Source organism: Mesoplodon densirostris, chromosome 14, assembly GCF_025265405.1.
Source record: "Mesoplodon densirostris isolate mMesDen1 chromosome 14, mMesDen1 primary haplotype, whole genome shotgun sequence".
NCBI classification, from domain to species: Eukaryota; Metazoa; Chordata; class Mammalia; order Artiodactyla; family Ziphiidae; genus Mesoplodon; species Mesoplodon densirostris.
This window is the reverse complement of record NC_082674.1, coordinates 8,688,662-8,709,860: the sequence shown is the minus strand read 5'-3', so window position 1 is coordinate 8,709,860 and position 21,199 is coordinate 8,688,662. Positions and strand designations below refer to the sequence as shown.

The window sequence follows — 21,199 nt, the reverse complement described above, 5'->3', positions numbered from 1 at the left end:
CTCTGAAGGGCAGGTATAGAAGGTGGGTGGTGAGAGCCCTTCAAGGGCCCGGATGTGTGACCAGGGCATAGAGACAGGATGGGGAGGCCACTGAGCTGTACCCCATGCAGCAGCCAGGGTACGAGTTCTTAAGCAGAAAGAGTGGGGAATGAGCGAGTTCAAAAGGTTGGTTGGGGCCAGATTCCGGAAGTTTCCAGCATCACGCTAGGGAACTGGGGCTCTATTTCTCATGCCCCTCCAAGGAAACACATTCATTCACCAAGGAGCCTCAGGATGGGTCCCTAGAGCCAACCTCATAGGGCCCAGGCCGAAGGATGTCCTCTGTTCCTGCTGTCCGGGGTGGATGCACCCAGGCCTCAGTGCAGGGAGGGGAGGTACCAGCAGCACAGTCTCCCGTCACCGTCCCCAGAGGCCCAGTCCCCAGCCACTGGCCGCCCTAAATTTAGCACCTAGCCGAGAAGAAACAGTCTTGGGAGGAAAAGTGGGTGCCTGCCTGGGGTTCCTCACACTCGGCAAGTTACAGGGATTTGGCTCCAGAATGGACACTCTGGTCAGGACTGGGAAGGCTCAGATCCAAGTCAGAAAAGATATCGTCCCTTCAACTTAGAGGGAGACAATTCCCCCACCAGGGGAGCCCTCCGCCAGCCGTGCCGCGGAGGCAGGGAAGCCTGGCAAGCAGGCTGGTGTCTCTCTGGGCCACACTTTCCTTCTCTGTGAGACAGGCTGGACTAGACGGTTCCTGGGCCCTCTTCCAGGGATGCCCTCGGGTCCTAATATTCCACTTAGCTGTGTGCACGCAGGAGGGAGGAGAGAGGTAAGACTGGCCTATTAAATGGCTCCAGGTAAGCACGGAGGGAGGGCACCAAACGTGGGGTCCCCGGACCGCTCCGACTCCTCCTCAACCCACAGCCTCTGCTCCGGCAGGAGGCCTGCTTCACCCCTTCACTCGCTTTTCTCACTGGGACCCTCACGTCCTCATCCCTCTTCCTCACTTCCTCCCATACCATCTCTAATTAATGCTTCTCCAACGGTCAGTTGCCACTCAGCTGTCACCTCCTCCAGGAAGCCCTCCCTGAGAAAACCAGCTCAGTGATGATGTTGATGCAGGTGGCAATAATGGTGTCCCTTAGGGAGCTGCCAGGTGCACCCTGAATTCCCATACAGTGTCTCATCTAACCTCCAACTGCCCTCAGAGCAGAATTCTCATCTCCTGATGAGAGAATGTTTAGCCAGGAGACTTGATCCCCTGACAGAGCTGGGTTTTGAATTCTTGTTCATCTGATTCTGGAGCCCCTATCTTCCCATGACACCACGTGGCCCCATTTCTCCAGAACTCTCCAGCCCTCACAGCGGGCAGCCCACAATGCGACAGGTCACCCGCCCATACAGGACTCCCGCTGTGTCTTGGCAGACACACCCACCACCCAAGTCGGGCGCCGAAGCCAGGGCCCCCCCAGCGCCGGGGCCTGAGCACAGCCCCATGGACTCAGGAGGCACCTGCTGACCTGGCCTGACTCTCCTTCCAAGCCCCCCAATTCCAGGAGGCTCGGGGGCCTCGGCACGGGGGCTCCCCCATCCTCCCACCCCGCCACCGTCTTGACCCAGAGCAGAGTAAGGCCCCCGAACGGGACGGACAAGGCTACCTAAGGCCGAGGGACGCGGCGCGGCGGACAGGCTGTGCTTCACCAGCGGCTGGTGCTTCGGGGAATCTTTGCCGTTGAAAACAGCCGGACCCACGGCTGCGGTTAGTGAGGCATGATCGGAGGCTGGTCCTGAGAGCAGAGAGAAAGAGGGGAGAGAGCAGGGCACTCTGTGAGCCCAGCAAGCAGGAAATGACTCTTCCTCCATTTTACAAATTAGCCGTTCACTGATGCGGCCCATCGGGGGTCAGAGCTCTTGCCAGAGTGATTCTGCGCCCCCAGAGAAAGCACAGACACACACGGACAGGCACACACGCACATGTGCACACACAGGCACACACACTCCTGCGCATGCTTTACTGAGCACGCCTGGTGAGAGGAGGGCCAGCGGGGCCCCTGGATTCCGGGAGCACCCCTGCATCTGCTCCACCCTCCTTCCACCGTCTCGCTCGCCCTCCTGAGTTCAGGGGCATGTCAGACATGCTCAGGAAAGCAGTCAGGTTTGCCATCGCCCAGATCCAGGCTGCCCACAGGGCCTGGGGCTCCCCGGGCCCGAGGAGAATTCTGGGGGCAACTGGGGGCTGTGGTCTTCTAAGCCACCCACATCAGCCAGAATGATCTGGAAGGTACTCCAGACTCAGGAGTAGCACAAAACATCTCCTGTGTTGAGGCGGCATGGTGAGGGGTTAAGGGTGGGTTCCGAAGCCAGACGACCTGTATCTGAGCCCCAGCTCTGCTGCGTACTTGCTGTGCAACCTTCCTTAACTTACGTCACCTCCTATTGTTCTCATCTAGACAATGGAGGTAATAATAGAGCCACTGTGTGGACGACATGAGTTAACAGAAGGTCATAAGCACAAAGTATTTGCTATTACTATCATCGTACTCAATTCTTACAATCACCCTGCAGATTAGACAGAAAGGATGTTCTCCATTTGTACGGATGAGGAAACGGAGATTCAGAGAGTTCAAATGAGTGGCCCCAAATCACGTGGCTAGGAGGCAACAGCGCTGGAACTCACACCAAGGTGTTCTGACGACAAAAGCAGTGTTCCCTCCAGCTGCCAAGGTGTGACAGGCCCCGGGTGGCCCGGGCACAGTGAGGACAACAGCAGACACCACGTGGAACGGGGGACACCGTGCCTCTGGAGGAGAGTGTGTTCCCAGCCCAGGTGCAGCCTCTTCGCTATGGATTATGAGTCACCTGGGGCAAGGGCCCGGGTCCCCTCGACAGAGCCCCTGGGCAGGAGAAATAACAACCACCAACCCACCAGAGGCTTTGGGAAGGAGGCTGCTATCTCCTTGATAATAGCTGTCGTGCTTATCAGGTCTGTTCATCATGGCAAAGGCCAAGTTCATGAACCAGAAATGCCTGTATCAACTCCTACTGCCCGTGAGATCCTATGCGAGCATCTTCGTGCCTCAGTTTCCAAGTCAGAACACTGGGGAAACTAAAGCCCGCTCCCGGCACCTCCGGCGCTGCTCCATCACCTCACCTGCCTGCAGTGCTCCCAGCGGGACGCTCGGGGTCGTCCCAGGGCCAGGCTCGCTGGGGAAGGGAGCTGGCAACCCAGAGCTCTCCAGTGGTGGGAACAGAGAGCTGGAACACGTGCTGGCGGATGCCTGCCGGCTTCTGAACTCTGCGGGGAAGATGCACACGTGAAAACCAGCCCACTGGTCCTCCCCAAGAGTGTGAGATGACTTCCTAGACCGGAGTCTGTCCTGTAGGAGAGCCAGCTACAGAGATGACCACAACGGTGACAAGGCCATCCTCCTAGTCGCTTCTTCCGGGGAAGGAGGGGGTGTGACATGCCCCAGGCTCAGTGCCAAAGGCAGGGGATCCATCTGGGGGACAGCTCTTCTGCCAGGAGCAGGAACAATAGTGACCATTTGGGAAAAAGACAGAAACACATGATACAAACAAGACCTTCCATCGCCGCCCTTTAAGTCCAAGGGAAGAACAGAGCTTTTTTACTCAAAGGTAAAGGAACAGCTAATACCGTCCTCCAGCCCCTAAATCACTCTCTGTCCGGAAGACTAACCCCCAGGAGTACTTGGTCACAGCAAGTGATCAAAGGCTCTTATCTGGTCCCACAAGGGGAAGAACCACTACCTCCCCAGGACGTAGAAAATGACAGGCGTGTATGCAGTAGGAGCTCAAGGAATATTTACTGAGCCATGCAAGAACAGGAGAGGGGCGGGAGAGGAGTGATGGGAGAGGCCAGGGGGAGAACGTCCAGAGCCAGCCCCTCCTGAAGCCCTCGGCTCTCCTTGCAGAAGCTGGCTGGGAGATTCCAGGTGACCAGAGTGAACCTACGCAGACAAGTGAGGGACAACAGTCTGGCTCTCCCGGGCGCCTCGCGGAGACCGCTCCTAGGACACGTCCCTCCCCAGCTGTTTGTGGGGGGATGGGGGGGGATCTCAGAGAGTACCTGGGCCTGGGAAATCCAGCCCCTCCGTCCCTATAGCTGACTGCAGCCATGAGAATACAGGGAGAGAGAGAAGGGCGGGGTGTGGCCCTTTCCTAAAGCGGGAGGCCACTCACTTCTGCAAGGCCCAGCACCGGGAAGCTGGTCTTTCTCTTCACAGTTAACAGACTGTGGGGTGGGAAGGGGGGCTATCTGAGCTGAGTTTTCTCTAAGTCAGGGTTTCTCAACTTTGGCGCCACTGACTCTGGGTTGCACAATTCTTTGGAGGGGTGCTGCCGCAGGCACGGCACGAGTTAGCAGCATCCCTGGCCCCCACCCACGAGAGGCCAGTGGCTCTCAGCACTCAGGATGATCAACAGTGTCTCCAGACATTGACAAATATCCCCTGGGGGACAACACCACCCCCGGCTGAGAACCTTGCCCCAAATACTTGCCACAAGAAGGCACAGCACAGCGTTGGCCGTGTGTCAGCTTTGAAAGCTCCCATACAATTAGGCTGGTACTATAAACTAGATGCTACAGTCCTGGGAAATTACCACGCGACTTTGCCCTACGGGCATCTAGTTTATAGTACCAGCCTAATTGTATGGGAGCTTTCAAAGCTGACACACGGCCAACGCTGTGCTGTGCCTTCTTGTGGCAAGTATTTGGGGCAAGGTTCTCAGCCGGGGGTGGTGTTGTCCCCCAGGGGATATTTGTCAATGTCTGGAGACACTGTTGATCATCCTGAGTGCTGAGAGCCACTGGCCTCTCGTGGGTGGGGGCCAGGGATGCTGCTAACTCGTGCCGTGCCCTATTGAGGACAGTAGGGAGGGTCCTCAAAAAACTAAAAGTAGAATTACCATATGACCCAGCAATCCCACTACTGGGCATATACCCAGAGAAAACCATAGTTCAAAAAGACACTTGCACCCCAATGTTCATTGCAGCACTATTTTGCAATAGCCAGGTCATGGGAACAACCTAGATGCCCATCGACAGATGAATGGATAAAGAAGATGTGGTACAGATGTACAATGGAATATTACTCAGCCATAAAAAGGAATGAAATTGGGTCATTTGTAGAGATGTGGATGGACCCAGAGACTGTCATACAGAGTGAAGTAAGTCAGAAAGAGAAAAACAAATATCGTATATTAACACATATGCGGAATCTAGAAAAATGGTACAGATGAACCATTCTGCAGGGCAGAAAGAGAGACACAGATGTAGAGAACAAACGTATGGACACCAAGGGGGGAAAGCAGGCGGAGGGGGGATGGGATGAATTGGGAGACTGGGATTGACATCTATACGCTAATATGTATAAAATAGATAACTAATAAGAATGTGCTGTATAAAAAAATAAAATTCAAAACAAAAAAAACTTCACGGGGCTGACGTGTTGCCCGAAACCGCGTCCACTGCAGAGCAGCCTCGGTCCAGAGTTGTGCCGTCAGGCCCCTGGCTCGCTTGGAGGCGCCCCCTTCTCACGCCCCACCCCCTTCTCACGCCCCGCCCCTTCTCACACCCCACCCCCTTCGAGCTGCTCACCTGAGCCTTTCCAGCAAATGAGAGGCCCTTTGGTCAGAGCCCCTTGTGCGTTGCGGATCAGGTAATATTTCAAGTGTTTCTGCTTCTTGGGCTGGGTGGTCACCTTCAGGTTCATGTGACTGGAGAACTCTGTGAAGTAACAGAAGCCTTTCTTCCCACAGCCAACGCAATTCCCAGAGAAACCTGGGGAGGAAAAAGCCATGACCATCCCCAGCTTACACCAACGTCCCTCCAAGTGACACATCGCCCACTAGGCATTCACATCCTATACCACACCAGCAGGGAAGTCCACGGGGCAAAGGTCCCTGTCAGCTCCTGCTGGCCCAGGGGTCAAGATGACCTTGATGCAAACAGGAGGACCAAGTGGACTCATCGTAGAGCTGAGCCCAGGCAAGCTTGGAAGACTGAACTCGCTTAGGGGCCTATTTAAAGCCTCTGCGTCCTATGGCACAGGACAAGAACTGTCCCATTCAACTGTCTACACTGACTGAGCACCTGCAATAATTTGCTGTGTCCGCATCTCCTTCAGGGCTGGCCAGTCACAGAATCTCAAAGCAATCAGACCCCTGAGGCTGAATGCATTGGGAGTCCTCTTCAGAGTCCAAAGTTCCCTCCAGGAATCAAGTAAGTTGATCCCACAAGTTGCAGAGAAGAAATCAAGAGCTCCACCATGCAAGGCCAGGGCGGTGGTGAGTGAAATCTATGGCCCCAGCAGCCGCGGAGTGGGGGCACTCGGCTAAAATGTGGTGGTCTGTGTCAGCGTCCTGCTGCCTGAGGCCAGAGGGGGCCTTTCTGGGAAATAACAGAGTTCAGCTCTGAGGCTCTGGGAAGGCTGGCTTTATAGAGGCAATAACAAAACCACCTCCCGTGAACTATTAAAATCCAGAGAACGTGCTTGAAAGACCTTTACATACTGTAAAGTCTATTCAAACTGGACTCAACAGAACTGTTGGTTAATACCAGAGAAACGTGATGATTTAGGTTTTCTATCTGGTGACCCTCCTGGTTTAGCTTCACTATCTCACAAAGGCCTTCCCTATGACCTTGCCTCGCCCACTGGTACGTCTGGTTTCTAAGGAGCAAGGTCCTTCGGCAGGAGAGACCCTGAAGCTGAGACTGACTTATTTTATCGTATGCTCTGGCTGACAAGTTTACAAAGGGCATTTCAACTTAGGCCAGGAGGACCATGGGGCTCTGTGCATAAGCTCTGCTTTTAAAGGGGATAATCCTGAGGCCTCTGGCTACTGTCCAAAATAACAACAGTTTCTGAAGGTTCAAAACATCTCTCCACAGAGAGAGAAGACATCTATATTACAGAAACCTGGATTCTCTGACTGATTTTAAGCAAATTTAATATTCCTTAAAAGGCATTAGAAATAAAGACAAATCTCTTGGTCTAAAAGGCAGGCACAGGTTAGTTTATCCTTCCAAACTCCTATCCCCTCTGTACCAGAGAAACAGATAAGGTACCGAAGAAATGCCAGCACCATGCTCTATGTTTACTTGTTGTTAAAGGGACAGGGAGGAAACTGCCACGCAGAGAAAACCAACAGCCTTCTTGTCATGTACTGTCACCCAAACAGGGCACTCAGCTTAACTGACACAACCGGAGCAGCTAAGTAGTTGTCCAGTGTAGATCCAGAGAGTGATGCATGGATTCTAGCATGAGAATGGAGTGTAGACCCAGAAGCATGGCCTTCAAGGCTGCCCCCAATGCCCCCCGTCCTCGTCTCCGGCTTTATCTCCCTTTCCTCCCACTACTAGGCGAATTCCCAACTGGACTTTATATTGCTGACAGTTCTTATAACTTCTTCCCTAGTGTCAGAGTTACTGAAATTTGAGTATTTTCCCCCATAAATATCGCCATGCTTCCAAAGGACTGGGAGCATGGTATGTCTGTGGGGAGGCACGGGGCACGTCTGTGCGTGTAAGTGTGTGTATACAAACTAGCGCCTGACACAGGAGAGGCTGCAAATACCGGGAGGGAAGGAGAGAGGAAACAAGATAACTATCAAGGTGAACACTTAGCATCTCTGCATACATTTCGATAGGCTTTTGTTTTCTAATGTTTTAATGTTTCTAATGTTTCTAACTTTATCATCTAATGTTGTTATTTATTCTTGGGTCTCCAAGCTGGCCACCTGGAGATAAACAGCTCAACTGCCATCTAAGAATGAGGCCCTGAGAAAACTTCCACGCTCCCTGGAAGGGATTCTGACCCTGAGGGTTGAAAAGATGATGAACAAGAAACAGAACTGCAAAACCAAGGATGCTCAGAGCGCTTCACCAAGGCCAACGCTGCCATCCCTTTCCAGAAATAGCTAAATAGCTTACAGGCCTTTTGTCCTGTGAGAACTGTGAACTGTGGGACCATGGCTCCATTCCAGAAGCAGGGAGGGGTGCCACCGACGAGAAGGGGCTCCTCCTTGCGGTTCAGAAATAAAAGTGGAAACCCTGGCCCTTCCAGGACAGTAAGGACAGGCGTACCTCGTTCTACTGCCCGTGCCTGTTTCTTCATATCTAAATGCTAGGTAGTAACACCTCACTCACCTACCTCATTGTAACTAGAACAGTTTCTCGCACGTGAGAAGTGCTCAGTAAAGTAGCCGCTGTCAGGTTCATTTGTTGCTGCTGCTGCTGTCCTTCTCCAACTGGCAATCCACCCATTTTTCATGACCCAACTCCATCACCACATACTCTGAGATACTCTCCCATCCCCGGGAGTCGGCACGTCCTTTGGGATCCTCTAGCGCCTTAAGCCCTAGGCTGGGACCTGCAGCACAGAGATTTCTGTGGCCATGGGTGCGATCTCCGAGCTGAGTCCCGGTTGGCCTGTGTCCTCCCACAGGCCCTGAGTTCCCAGGAAGGACCAGGTGCCACTTGGCTTTGGGGCCCTGGGCTGAATTTAAAGTCCACCTTCAGTTTGGGGTTATACATTCCATAAATGCTTAATTATTTGCATTCTGGATGCACAAAGAGCTTATTTACTCCCACCTCAAAAATGAACAATCTAGCTAGATGTTTCCTTCTCCTATGTCTTAGCTATCAGCCAATTTCAATGAATTACTATCAAAAAACTGAAACACCCATCTAGGTTTTCATTTTTTCACTTTCTCAGACCAAATCCCTCAGTTGATTCAAACTCACTAAAACAATGTTCCCTTCATTATAAATTACGGCGGAGGAGAGGCACCTAAAGCTGTTGCTTCCCCCAAGATATTCCACAGCCTCCACTTTATAGGTCACTAAAAAGTGCTGAGCCCCGGCCCCCAGAGGGCTGCAGGGCCACCTTGTCCTGTGCAGCCATCAGGGTTAATTGCAGGAAACCTAAATAGCGCTAAGTGTGCAAGCTGAGAGCATAAAGTTGTTTTAAAAGAAGAAAGCATCGGTTATTACCAGCCGGCCCTTGTTACCCATCTCCGATGGCTTTTTGGCAAGCAATTAACAAAGACCCCACTTCCTCTTAGCTCCCCGCCTGAGGGGCTGAAGCTGTTCCTGGGCTGGTGGTGAACGAACTGAAAGATTCTTGTCTCCACATTTCGAGACCCAGAGCCTCCTTGATTTACTACCCTCTCAATTCCTTTACAGTCACAAAGGGGAGGAATTCAGGCAAACCCCCAGCCACGGCCAGATCAAACACGAACCAAGTCACCAGGCCATCTTCCCCACTCATTTTGTCCTAAGCGGCCTTGATAAGCAAATTAAATCTGAGACGTAATGACTCTGTGAGCTTCCTTGGTAGAGTGAATTTTCTGCATTATTCTTGCTTTCAAAAACTAGTTATGATATCTATTTTACACATGGTAGGGTATATAGCTAGTGGGAACCTGCTGTAGAGTACAGGGAGCTCAGCTCCGTGCTCTGTGATGACCTAGATGGGTGGGATGGGCGGGGGGGAGGGAGGTCCCAGAGGGAGGGGATACATATATACATAGAGCTGATTCACTTCATTGTACAGCAGGAACTAACACAACATTGTAAAGCAATTATGCTCCAATTAAAAAAAAAAACAGTTATGATACAGGCCATTACAGAGTACTGAATAGAGTTCCCTGTGCTATACAGCAGGTCCTTATTAGTTATCCATTTTATATATGGTAGTGTGTATATGTCAGTCCCAATCTCCCAGTTTATCCCTCTCCCACCTTAAGAATCTAAAACACACAAAAAAAGAGTGGATATATGTACATGTATATAACTGATTCACTCTGCTGTACACCTGAAACTAACACAACATTGTAAATCAACTATACTCCAATGAAAATTTTAAAAAAACCAAAAACCAGTTACGATAAGCCCATGGACCTGCCTTAAGGGAGTACTGGCCGCAACTTTTTCTCCCCCTGGTCGTTGCCCCAGAGCCATGTCCGTCCCTCCAGTGAGCGTTCGTCTGCCGTGTTTCAGAGTTTACACTCCACTGTGTCCCCGCGGCCCTCGTGGCAGGAACCACTTCTGTTTCTCCTCTGGGTCAATCCTCACTCTCACCTCCCCACCTCCACCCTTCGGTCCTTCGCACAGACCTTCAGACATAATACCTCCTCAGTAAATATCCACTGCGGTATGTTTACCTACCCAGCTTTGGGGGGCCGTATCAAGCACAAAAGTGAGGTTTAGATGTTTGTACACGTGGAAAGTGCAGAAGGAACTGGGAAGCAGGGGAAGCCAGCTTGCTGGGCTCTCGGACCCAACCTCACGTCTCCCCTGATTTTGCTCCACTAATGGGGGAGTGAGCTGAGCACAGGGCCAGGCAGACAGAAAGAGCTCAATGAAAGTCTGAGCAAAGGGGAGCCGGGCTTCATAAGGCTTGGTCTCAACTCTGCACTGCAGCTGGGACCCCCTGGGCCCGCGGTGGTTCCAGAGATCAAAGCCACAGCTTCCCTAGGCTGACCTCGACCAGGTACGGGACCGTGGGGTGTGGTAGTCAGAGGGTACAATCTGGAACCAGGAAGACCTGAGTTTGAATCCTGACTCCGTTCCTTTACTTGTGCGCCCTTGGGCAAGTGCATTAACAGGTCCAAGCACACCTATTAAGCCAGGATAAGAGTGACGGGCTGGTGACGGGTAAGGCGAAGGAGAGAACGGTAGAGGGTGCCCAGCCGTCCCTCAGGACATGACTGTCCAGGAGGCAGGGCCACGCGCTCGGCCTTCTTCTCGCCCTGCCTCGTGTCTGCTGGCTTCCGAGAGCATCTAGGACAGGGTTTGGATCGCATTCCTGACACAGCAGGCACTTTGGAAAGGTCTGACGGATACGTGTACAAGAAGAATTAGTACTGATGGGCTTTCTACAGGAACGTAGTCAGGTTTTAAAAATAACTCATTTGCATTCCATTCCACAAAGAAAGAGCCCACAGAGTGATGAATAAACAGGGTTGTGTGACATGCTGATGAAGAGGCTCAAAGGTGGTCTGTCCCCCAAGGGAACCAAGGGCTCTCCCTGTGCCCATCCGCCATGCAGCCGGAGCCGCAGAGCAGAGGAGGAACTTACCAAGAAGTGCGTTGTGTCCGTCGTCATCCGGCAAGAACCTCTTGTCAACGGCACAGACCAGGAGGTGGTCCGGCAGGCTGGGGGACTTGGCGCCCACCAGGAGGAAGCCCGCGGGGACGTCGATGGGCTCGCTGGAGATGGAGACGAGTCGCAGGTCCTTCCCTGCCTGGCAGAACCCTAGGAGGGACGGACAGGCTCACACGCTGCCCAGCGAGTGGCTCCCACAGAACCAGGATCCACGCGGGCACAGGGGTGACAACAGTCTGGTCCCATCAGCAACCACCGTGCCGCTGGACCTGGCTGACTTTCAAATTAATTCTGAGAACACTCTTAAGGACATTACCCTTACATGCGTTTCACTTGCCAATTACAACCATTCACGACAATAAAGTGATTAGGAAGAATAAAAAATTGAAAACATTAAATTAATTCATTACTCCTGACACTTAACCCCGGGCTGCTTTCATGACTCTCGGTGTCACCGTATAATACACGTGAAGCTCAGCAGGAGAGAAGGGTAGACAAGTGATGGTCAATGAAAATGTAGACCAGACAAATCCATGAGGGACTGTGAGTAAGTTGATGTCTTCTCCACCCTATATTTTATGTGTATGAGGCAGGGGCACATGGCAGGAATACGGGCTGAGGACCGGGTGAAGCTGGTGGCCTCAGAGGGGCCTCATCAGCAGAGGGAGACTTTCACTCTATACACATGAACTTTTTGTATTTCAGAGCTTTTAAATATATTTCCTATTTAAAACTGAAGTGTCCAAAAATATTTAGGAAAAAAAAGGAAGAAGAGGGAAACAGCTGAGATTTATTCGGATGGGCCCTTTCTGGGAGTCTCTCTCCCTGAAGGCACATTGAGCCGGAGGCCCTGTGGCTTTCCACCTTTAGTTATGACAGGGACGATGAAAGTTAACGTGAACGCTGATGATCCCAAAGGCTTCCCTGCAAAACTCTATGGTACGTTAAGAAGACTCTCCTCCGGTGTACCTGCTTTACCATCTACAAGGCACTAGCTCCGAGTTCTCGCACCTGCCCCTGGGCGAAGCAGGAAGAGGCACCCACTGTGTACAGCACCAGGTGGGAGAAGCCCTGGAAAGTTCTCATTTGAGAAGTCAAGTCATTTACTCAAAGCTGCTGGGAGGGGGGTCAGGATGGAGCTTGCGGTGGCCCCCCTGCGTTGTCTTGGGGACGTTAAACCAGTTCCCACAGGTGAGGTCAAGGGCCCAGCAGGTCTTTACCTCCATGACCCAGGCCCCTCCCAGTCTGCACAGCAGCCGCTTCCTTCTGAAGAGCTGGAGGAAAAAAGGCCGTGGGCAGTCCCTGTTCACCTGGAAATTCTTTGGAAATCACGGTGGTGACCACCGGAGAGTTTGCCATTCTCTTATTTAATTAGGCGGCCTTTTAGCTCTTGGACACCAGAAGTCCTACATCACGAGAGCTACTGTATCTGTTGCCCTTTTCCTGGAAGAGCAGCCCCAGGGAGGGCTGACTCCCTCCCCTGCCGGCCATCTGCACAAGGTCAAGTCCAGGCCCCCAGGCAGGGTGCATGGGGCCTCCACAGCCAGTCTCATCACTTATCCAAGCCCTGCCTGGCCACCCCTCAGGCCCCTACCTACATAAACTAGTAGCAGTTCCCCAGATGGGCCGTGTTCCCCCTCCTCTAAGCCTTTGCACCTGCTGTTCTTCTGTTGGGAATATCCCTCTCCCCCAGCCCTCTGGGTCTCCTGGCTAACTCCTGCTGACACTCCAAAACCCATAGAAAGGGCCAACTCCTCCAGGAAGCCTTTCCCCAAACTCTCTACCGGCACCAGGAGCATCTCCCGTGCTCCCACAGACCCCTGCTGGCCCAGACCACCCCAACCTCCCAGCACTTTCTACACTGTGTGCAGAGGGTCTGCTCACATAGCTTTGCTACACTGGGAGCTCTTGGACCTTTTATCTCCATATTTTCAGAGCAGGGGCTCAATACTTATTTTACTCAATTAACTGACCAACTAAGTAGTGACACCTCTTGACTGGTATGGTGACAGGACAGGTGAACTTCCAACCACTCGGCGAGTTTGCCAGGCGGGGGAGCAGCAGACCAGAAGTGCACTGTAAGACCCTCAAGCGCAGGGCACAGGCTCCCATCACTGAACAAAGGTGCTAGTGTGCCCGGCGTCTCCACGCCTCGCTCCTCAACAGCAAAATGAGGTAACCTTACTGACTGTACAGGGTTCCTGAGATAACGTATGGATACCTCTGCTCTTTCAACAGTAAAGTAGCCACAGATGTGAAAGATTACGCCTACTCATCAATGCTGAGATAAATACACAGTGGAAGCCAACCTCAGCTGGGCTATTCTGGTTTTTAAACGGCCGATGGAGAAAAATTAACTTTGGGATCTGAATGCATGTGTGACGGTGAGGCTGTCCAAAGGGTGACTGAGGACTGTGAGCCTGACAGGGCCCCATGTGGTGTAGCCAGGGCTGCTGGGACGTGGGGGCCCGCCGGGCCATGACCTGCTGGCGACGCGGGCACGGCTCACACCTCGGGGCCCCTCAGCACGCAGCCTGGCGGGCATCTCACCGTCCGTGGTGCAACATCCTTCGGGAGGGGGGTGCATCTGGTAGGGGTTTGGGGGGCAGTTCTGTTCCAGCCCCCCTTCCCCCTCCTCTTCCTCTTCCTCATTGTCCACTCGGCTTGCACCTAGACGTGGGAAAGCAGAGCAATGTGCAAGGCGGAAGTAAGTACACAGCGAGTCTCGGCTAGCTAGTAATTAACCAGTCCCCACACACACTATTTAAGGAGGACGTTATCACCCTTCTTTACTCACGGTGAAGGCCAAGGCCCACTCAGGCCGGAAGTCCTTCCCAAGGTCACAGACTCTGCCTCCAAGCCTGGCCTTGTGACTTCAAACGCAGGTCCACATCACCTCCCAGCCCCCAGAGCCACACACATCTGCACGGGAAGCAGGGCTCAGTACAGACATAGCTGTGGACAAGGACTGAGCAGGCAGCCTGCACACAGTAGGCTCTCCAAACACATCTGTGTGGGAGGAGCCACGGTGTAACCTAAGGACCATTTTACAGCTAAGGAAACTGAGGTTCAGAGAGACCCAGTGATTCAACAAACCGTTAAGCAGCACAGCCGGTATGTTCCCAGTTATACCCGACGCCCAAGCTGCTGTTCTTGTCACTAACTGCATCGCTTGGTTTAGAACCCAAAGTCCAGTGGGAACAACCTTTACACTGAATAAGAGAGGAGTGAAGCTATATGCTGTTATTTATCCCCAAGGGAAAACTGGATGGCTACAAACCAGAAATGCAAACACCCGGATTTACCACACTCACCAAAAGAAGCCATCCCAGAACAGGCCAAGTGACTTTCTTTAGGAAACTTTTTTTTAAGTGAAATAGTATTTTAGGAGGAATGGCAAATGTGGAAATGGCCAGGAGAGCCAGGAACTGGCCAGGAAAAGCCCACTCGCCCTGTGTGTGAGCCTCATCACAGCAATAAAAGAGGTGGTCTTCCCCACAGGCTCTCAGCTCCTGGGGAGTGTGGGCCCTGCTCGTGTTCTGTAACCCAGGCACCCAGCAGAATGCCTCACACAGGAAACTACTTCCCAACTGGTCTGAGCACACACAGTTACACCTTATTTACCCAGCCTGCTAGAGAAAGAGGGTTTCACGTCAATGCATTTACAAACTCCTTCTAACTTCTCTTAACTTCTTTGGGTAAAAAAATCCTTCTATCTTTAAATGTCATTTAATAAAGAGAATCCAGATTTCCTCGTGGAATAGGGTCGTTACAAGCATCCTTAGATACACTAGGCCCGGAGGCAGCTGCTTCCTCCCTTCTGGTTTCTCTGTATCCACCTCTAGTGCTGACCCCTTTGCTGCCCGTCCTTCGACTCTCATCTTAGTTGGCTCTCACACGCTCCATCCATGCAGTGGGTTACGTGGCTTTAGGTTAATGAGGAAACTGTGTGCAGCAGAAAAAGATCGACTAGGAATCTGGGAACTCGAGTTTTAGTCCTTGGGTCTGCCATTGTCTGTGTGGCCACAGAAAAGTTACTTAACCTCTCTGTGCGTCAGATCCTGCATCTTTAAAATGAGGTGGTCATAGAAGGTCACTTTGAGCTGTGACAGTCTACGTGGGGATATGTGGCTCTCAGAGCTGCACAGAACATTCCAGGTGTGATTTAATCAGTACGGGGTGCTGGGAGCATAACCTCAGGGTGGTCACCATGTTAAAGGTGCCGGAAGGACAAGAGGCAGAAGAAACTAACATCTTAGGCTGGCCCAGGCCCATGACCTTGGGAAGGTCACGGCAGGAAGTGAGCAAGAATTCCTCGTGTCTCCATCCCTCCAGGACCAGAGGACACAGAGGTGGCGGGGAGACTGTAAAAAGATTACCCAGGAAAAACACAAAGGGCATTGGAGGGGTAAACTCCAGAGCCTCCTTCAGATGCTTCCTTCCTGCCATTAAATGCAGGCAGGGATGGTTTTAGCAGAAGGTAGAGTCACGCTCAGACCCCAGGTGCCAGCCATGCAGCTCGGGTCCCCACAGGGGCCCAAACCATCCTTTGGCCGTCTATGGAGTAGGTGGCTTAGAAGGCTGTCTGCAAAATCAAGACTAGTCTGTAAGCCAGAGACTCAGCTCCAGGGGCTCAGGGAGGGGGGACAGCAAAGCACCAACAATTAGAGTGAAAAGGGGAGAGAAAGCCGGGGACTTCGGAGCTCTGAGGGCACACACAGGAATGTCTGCACGTTATTCTGCTCAACCAAAAAGAACAGGAATCCAGACTCTCCGAAAGAATGAAAGGAGAGGGTCTTAAGCCTCTGAAAGTCAAAGAAAGGGCTCAAAATCCAGTCACTGCTAAGAAAGCAGGATTAAAGGTCAAAGGTCTACATCAGACATTCCAGGGTCTTTGATGGAATCCTTCAGCCAGCAACAAGCCCAAGGAGACTTCCTAACCAGGGCCAGACTAAACCAGACTGTTTACCAAGGTCTTCTGGCAGGATGAGAGCTTTAAAATGGCCTTAGACAAAACCAACTGGATTGGGAGCTCAGGACCTTAAAACTCAACCACAGGAATCCAGAGGTTCCACAGCTGCACTGCACCCCATAGAGTATGAGGGTATGTGTTTTAATGATTAGAGTAAACTTTGTTTTCTTTCCATGAGAAGAAACCGTATGACATTCTGAGTGGGTGGGATTACAGGAATTTACCTGCATCTTGTTTAATAAATAAATACTTATCCTCAAATACTGGGGTTGTATTTGTTTTGTTTGGTTGGCCTTCCTTTAAAAAAAAAATAACACGTAAAAGATTTCTCCCCTAGACAGAGAGATCAGCTCAGTGCTTTGTGACTGGAGGGGTGGGATAGGGAGGGTGGGAGGGAGATGCAAAAGGGAGGGGATATGGGAACATATGTATATGTATAAATGATTAAATTTGTTATAAAGCAGAAACTAACACACCATTGTTAAGAAATTATACTCCAATAAAGATGTAAAAAATAAATAAATAAAAAAGATTTCTCCCCTAGAAGGAGGGGGTAATACCCCTAATTCGTAGAACAAAGTAACAAGGGCCCTCTGAATCGCCCTCACGAATACAGAAAATGTTAACAGATCAAGGGGTGTTTTGGGGTACCAGCACCCTGGTCATTAAGAGCATCCTTCGTGTTACGCTCTGAGGAAGGACAGCAGTAAGACAAGAGACCTGACAGAGAGACAGATGGACAAAACAAGCCCTCTGCACCACGTTCTATGATGCAGAAACCAGGGGCTCAAGCCCAGTGCTTGGTGGATGGTGACATTTAGCAAATCGACAAGAGTCTCCCCCTTTTCACCAACCCCCTCCTCCATCCTCCCAGTACTAGAGAAACAAAATCGCGGAGGATTCCTCTATGCTGTTCGCCAGACATATGGGAAAATCATAGAGAGGGCCTGCTCTGGTTTTCATACCCACATGAGGGGCTGACCAAGCCGGCTGACAGCTGGCAGGGAGCCTTTAGCACTCAACATGGGGGGCCCGGGCCACGCGAGCCTCCAAGCTGTCCCTGGAAAGCGCCACGTGATGAGGGCAGATGAGGGCATCCCAAGGAGTCAATGCTCGGGATGCAGCCTCCCGTTTAGAGGCCAGCAAAGGCTGTCTATGGAGAGCTTCGACGCCAGGAAAAGCTGACTGGGAAACGCCAGGGCTTTCGCCCCACCTGTCCCCAGGTGAACATCCTTCAAAACGTCAAATCCATCTTTCATCTTCCCAAATCATGGGATTTAATTACTGGTGGAGGTAAAAGCACTTTGTTGATTTTAAGGTGCCATTCGAATGTACTAAATTATTTATCATTATATTGTTCACTTATCATTAGCAACAAAGCCTTTCAATACTATAAGAGGTTAAGGAGGACCATTTAATAGATATTGCACAGAAGTCTTTCAGCTAGCTGAAAACACAGTCTACAAGAGATCCCCCAGTAATTTCTCAAATGCCCCCAAGGTCACAGTAATGCTTCCTGTGCCGGAAAACCTTGGTACTTTCGACTTGAATACCAGAGAATTCTCGGGCTTCCTAATTCGTGCTTTTGATCACAGTCTACTTTCTCCCAGACCCAGATCCAGTTCCTTTAGGTCCTTAGCGATTGCTATGTGCAAAGTTAATTTTGTAAGGACGTTTTAAATAGTGACACAAGGAATGCCTCCCTGCTAGAAAAAGGGACTATCAGACATCACACGAGGACCTCTGAGACTCATTTTCCCTTATGTGCAACCGTCCCCAGCCCACCATCCTCACCCTGCACACACACAACACATATCGTGATCACCCCAAGACAGGACCCGGCATACTGCATGCTTCGTTAATTAGTTAACTTTTGTTTTAAACCACAGCCCTCTTTCACTTCAAAAGCTAAGAGAAGCGTGCAGGTAACTTCACATGAAAGACAAAGTGACAAAAAGAACTTCCTTTAGCAATAACTCTCATACTTTGGATTGCTGTGGGTTACTTTTGACACGAAAATACACGACTACAAAAAATACAAAGGAAAGACTGAAAAATACAACCAGTTTATTCTCTGGATAATTAAGTAAACCCTAAACTTAACCCCATGCCTGAAGATAATTTATTCCTGGCACACGTTAAATCTATAAGGGTTTGTTCTTGGTTTTTAACAGTTTCTAGAGGGCTCTTGTAACTGCTATCACAAAGAGAAACTACCTACGCTCCCTTGCAAAGATATGGCCACGAATCAAAAGAGAAAAAATGTATAACTGAGGGTCAAAAGCATGTTAAAATGTCTTACTTATCCAAGTGAGCCATCAACCTTTTTTGTTGTTGTTGTTGTTTCTTCTGTACGCGGGCCTCATCACCATTGTGGCCTCTCCCGTTGCGGAGCACAGGCTCCAGATGCGCAGGCTCAGCGGCCATGGCTCACGGGCCCAGCCACTCCGCGGCATGTGGGATCCTCCCGGGCCAGGGCACGAACCCGCGTCCCCTGCATCAGCAGGCGGACTCTCAACCACTGCACCACCAGGGAAGCCCCATCAAACCTTTTAATAAGAGTATAAGTAACAACCAATCCAGAACAGGCTGGCACGGCTCTTTCTTTCTCCTACCAGTCCAATGAACCATTTTATTCCTTGCAACTTTATGGCTGAAACTTATTTTAGTTTTAGCCAAGTAAGGATGGGATGCACGTGCACCTTTCTCTTTTCTCATAATTCTGTTCTTCCAGACCCAACAGTCTCTACAGTTTCCTCAGAAGAGGAAGGAGCTGCCAGTCCCACCGCCAACATTCTCACACGCGGTAAAAGAAAGGCAAGGACGCATCTCCTACCTTCTAGGGCGGAAAGCTGCTGCTCCGCTTCCAAGTACAACTGGGAGAAGACGGGCCTGGGTACCAGGCTGTTGGAACGCAGTGAGGCCTCGATGGAGTTGTGCAGGACCTCCTCAAACCGCGTGGTCTTCAGCTGTCCAGCGTAAGAGTTTCCCATCTCCAAGAGAGACGAAGCAGTCTTCTGTTTAAAATGGCATTTCAGTTTCAGTTAAAAAGCCTGGCCCCGAGCAAGAAGCCCAAAGGTAGAAAGGATCCCCGCTGCAAGGAGGGGAGAGGGCCGCGTATCCCAGGCTCAGCCAAGAGGAGGAGCAGGCGGCTCTCAGCTTCGGCTACTGCCGGGCAATTACAGGAAGTTATATAAGTAACAGCTTTCTCTAATTTAGCACTCAGAGCAGAGTCTGACACCTCTTAGGAGATTTTACTAGGAACTGGCGCTTAGTCATCTGCAGGTTTCACAGACCCCCAGCTTTTCCCTGAGTGGTGATCCTGCTTTTGAGAGACCCCAGACAAATGACGCTTTCTTTTCCTTGACTTGAAGAAGAATAGCCCTGCGCCACTTTATGTGTGTGACGGCGGCTGACAAGGCAGCGACCCATGACAACCAGTCCCCGATTTCAGGATTACGGGACTCGGTCTCCCCTCACCTTCTCAGGAGGAAGGCTAGCAAGCAGATTTCCCCCCATTGCTTCCTCTGCTAAAAGGCCAATTATGAACACTTCCTCTAAAATGTTTTTAGTTTATTATGTTTCCATTAGACAAGTGATGCAGAATTACATCTGGAAATCTGGAAATTACACAAGAGGGTGGAAAAACAGGAGGAAAATCACTATGTCCATCCCCCAAGATAACCACTGTGATTTTCTTTTTTTTTTGGTAGCAGCTTAAGATCTAATTCACATAACACCCCATTCATCCGCTATATGTAAAAGAGATAAACAACAAGGTCCTACTGTATAGCACAGGGAACTATATTCTATATCTTGTAATAACCTATAATGGAAAAGAATACAAAAAAGAAGATATATATGTATAACTGAATCACTTTGCTGTACACCAGAAACTAATACATGGTAAATCAACTATGCCTCAATTTTTTTAAAAAAAAGGTACAACTCAGTGGTTTTCAGTATATTCCCATGTGGCACAACCATCACACAATTGATTTTACAACACTGTCATCACGCCCGAAAGAAATCTCATACCCTCTGGCCGTCACCAAGTCCCCAATCCTCCAGCCATAGGCAGCCACTAATTTACGTTATGTCTACAGACATATTAACAGAATCATACAGTATGTGGTCCTTCCTTCTGTTAGCGCAACGACTTTACCATTCCTCTGCGTTAAGCACACGTCAATACTCCATTCTCTCTGATACTTTGATGTATTCTTTCCAGACTTAATTCTCTGGGGCACAGGAGGGAGCTGGGAGACTGTATCCACATGGTAATAATCCCTTTATGATACAATTTTTGATTCTGCTCTTTTCATCTGACATAAACATTTCACCCAAACCTCTTACAAATGTTGTTAGAACCAGTTTAATGGCTGCATCACATTCCATTGAGTGAAGGTTCAGGTATTTGCTAAGACATTTCTCTGGGATCAGACATACAGTTACATCCCTATATTTAGCGCTTCCTAAGAACTGGCATTTAAATGTATATTCCTTCCTAACGTTTTCTGTTTATTTTCTACTTCATTTCATTTTTGTTTTAGATCTCCCTTTTTCTATTTCCTTTCGGTTTAATTTGCTGTACTTTTACCAAACTTCTAAAAATGACTACTTCATCATCATCTTTATTTTCCATCTTACTGCTTTGATAATGAAGATATTTAGGGCTATACATTTTCCTCTGGGTGCCTCTTGTGCTGTGGCCCCTAGGTTTAGTGTAAAGTGTTCCCCTTTAGACAGTTTATGATCTCCCTTTTGAGTCCCTTTTTGATCCTATAATTATCCAGGAATGTAGGTTTAATTTCTAAATAGTCAGAATTTGGGAGGAAGAAGGATTAGCCTTATATTATTTATTTCTAATTTTTATTGGATAATCACGACTGTGGCCTTTAAAAACTCTACTTTTAAAATTTGTTAAGGGTTTCTTTTTGACAGGTGCCAGATGGATTTTTACAAATATGCTGTCATATGAGAAAAGATTAAACTCTCTTCAAGGTATGAAAGTAGACTATTCAACTTTTCTACATCCTCATATATTTCATGCCTCCTCTACTATTAATGTCCAAAGTGGCATTTGACTTCAAAATAGCACAAGGTGGGGAAT

At 50.1% G+C, this 21,199-nt stretch overlaps 1 protein-coding gene across 1 annotated transcript in view; it reads right to left on the bottom strand.

Moving 5' to 3' along the window:
* The window catches only part of GREB1 (growth regulating estrogen receptor binding 1), a 69,631-nt gene extending 50,552 nt beyond the window's left edge, over positions 1–19,079 (bottom strand). Inside the window, exons 1-6 of the mRNA XM_060117214.1 lie at positions 18,923–19,079; positions 13,665–13,784; positions 11,088–11,264; positions 5,603–5,785; positions 3,137–3,280; positions 1,644–1,772 (exon numbers count right to left, since the gene is read on the bottom strand). Coding sequence (XP_059973197.1) covers positions 1,644–1,772; positions 3,137–3,280; positions 5,603–5,785; positions 11,088–11,264; positions 13,665–13,784; positions 18,923–19,079 — 910 coding nt within the window. The remainder of the gene's footprint in view (positions 1–1,643; positions 1,773–3,136; positions 3,281–5,602; positions 5,786–11,087; positions 11,265–13,664; positions 13,785–18,922) is intronic.
* Positions 19,080–21,199: the final 2,120 nt, after the last annotated feature.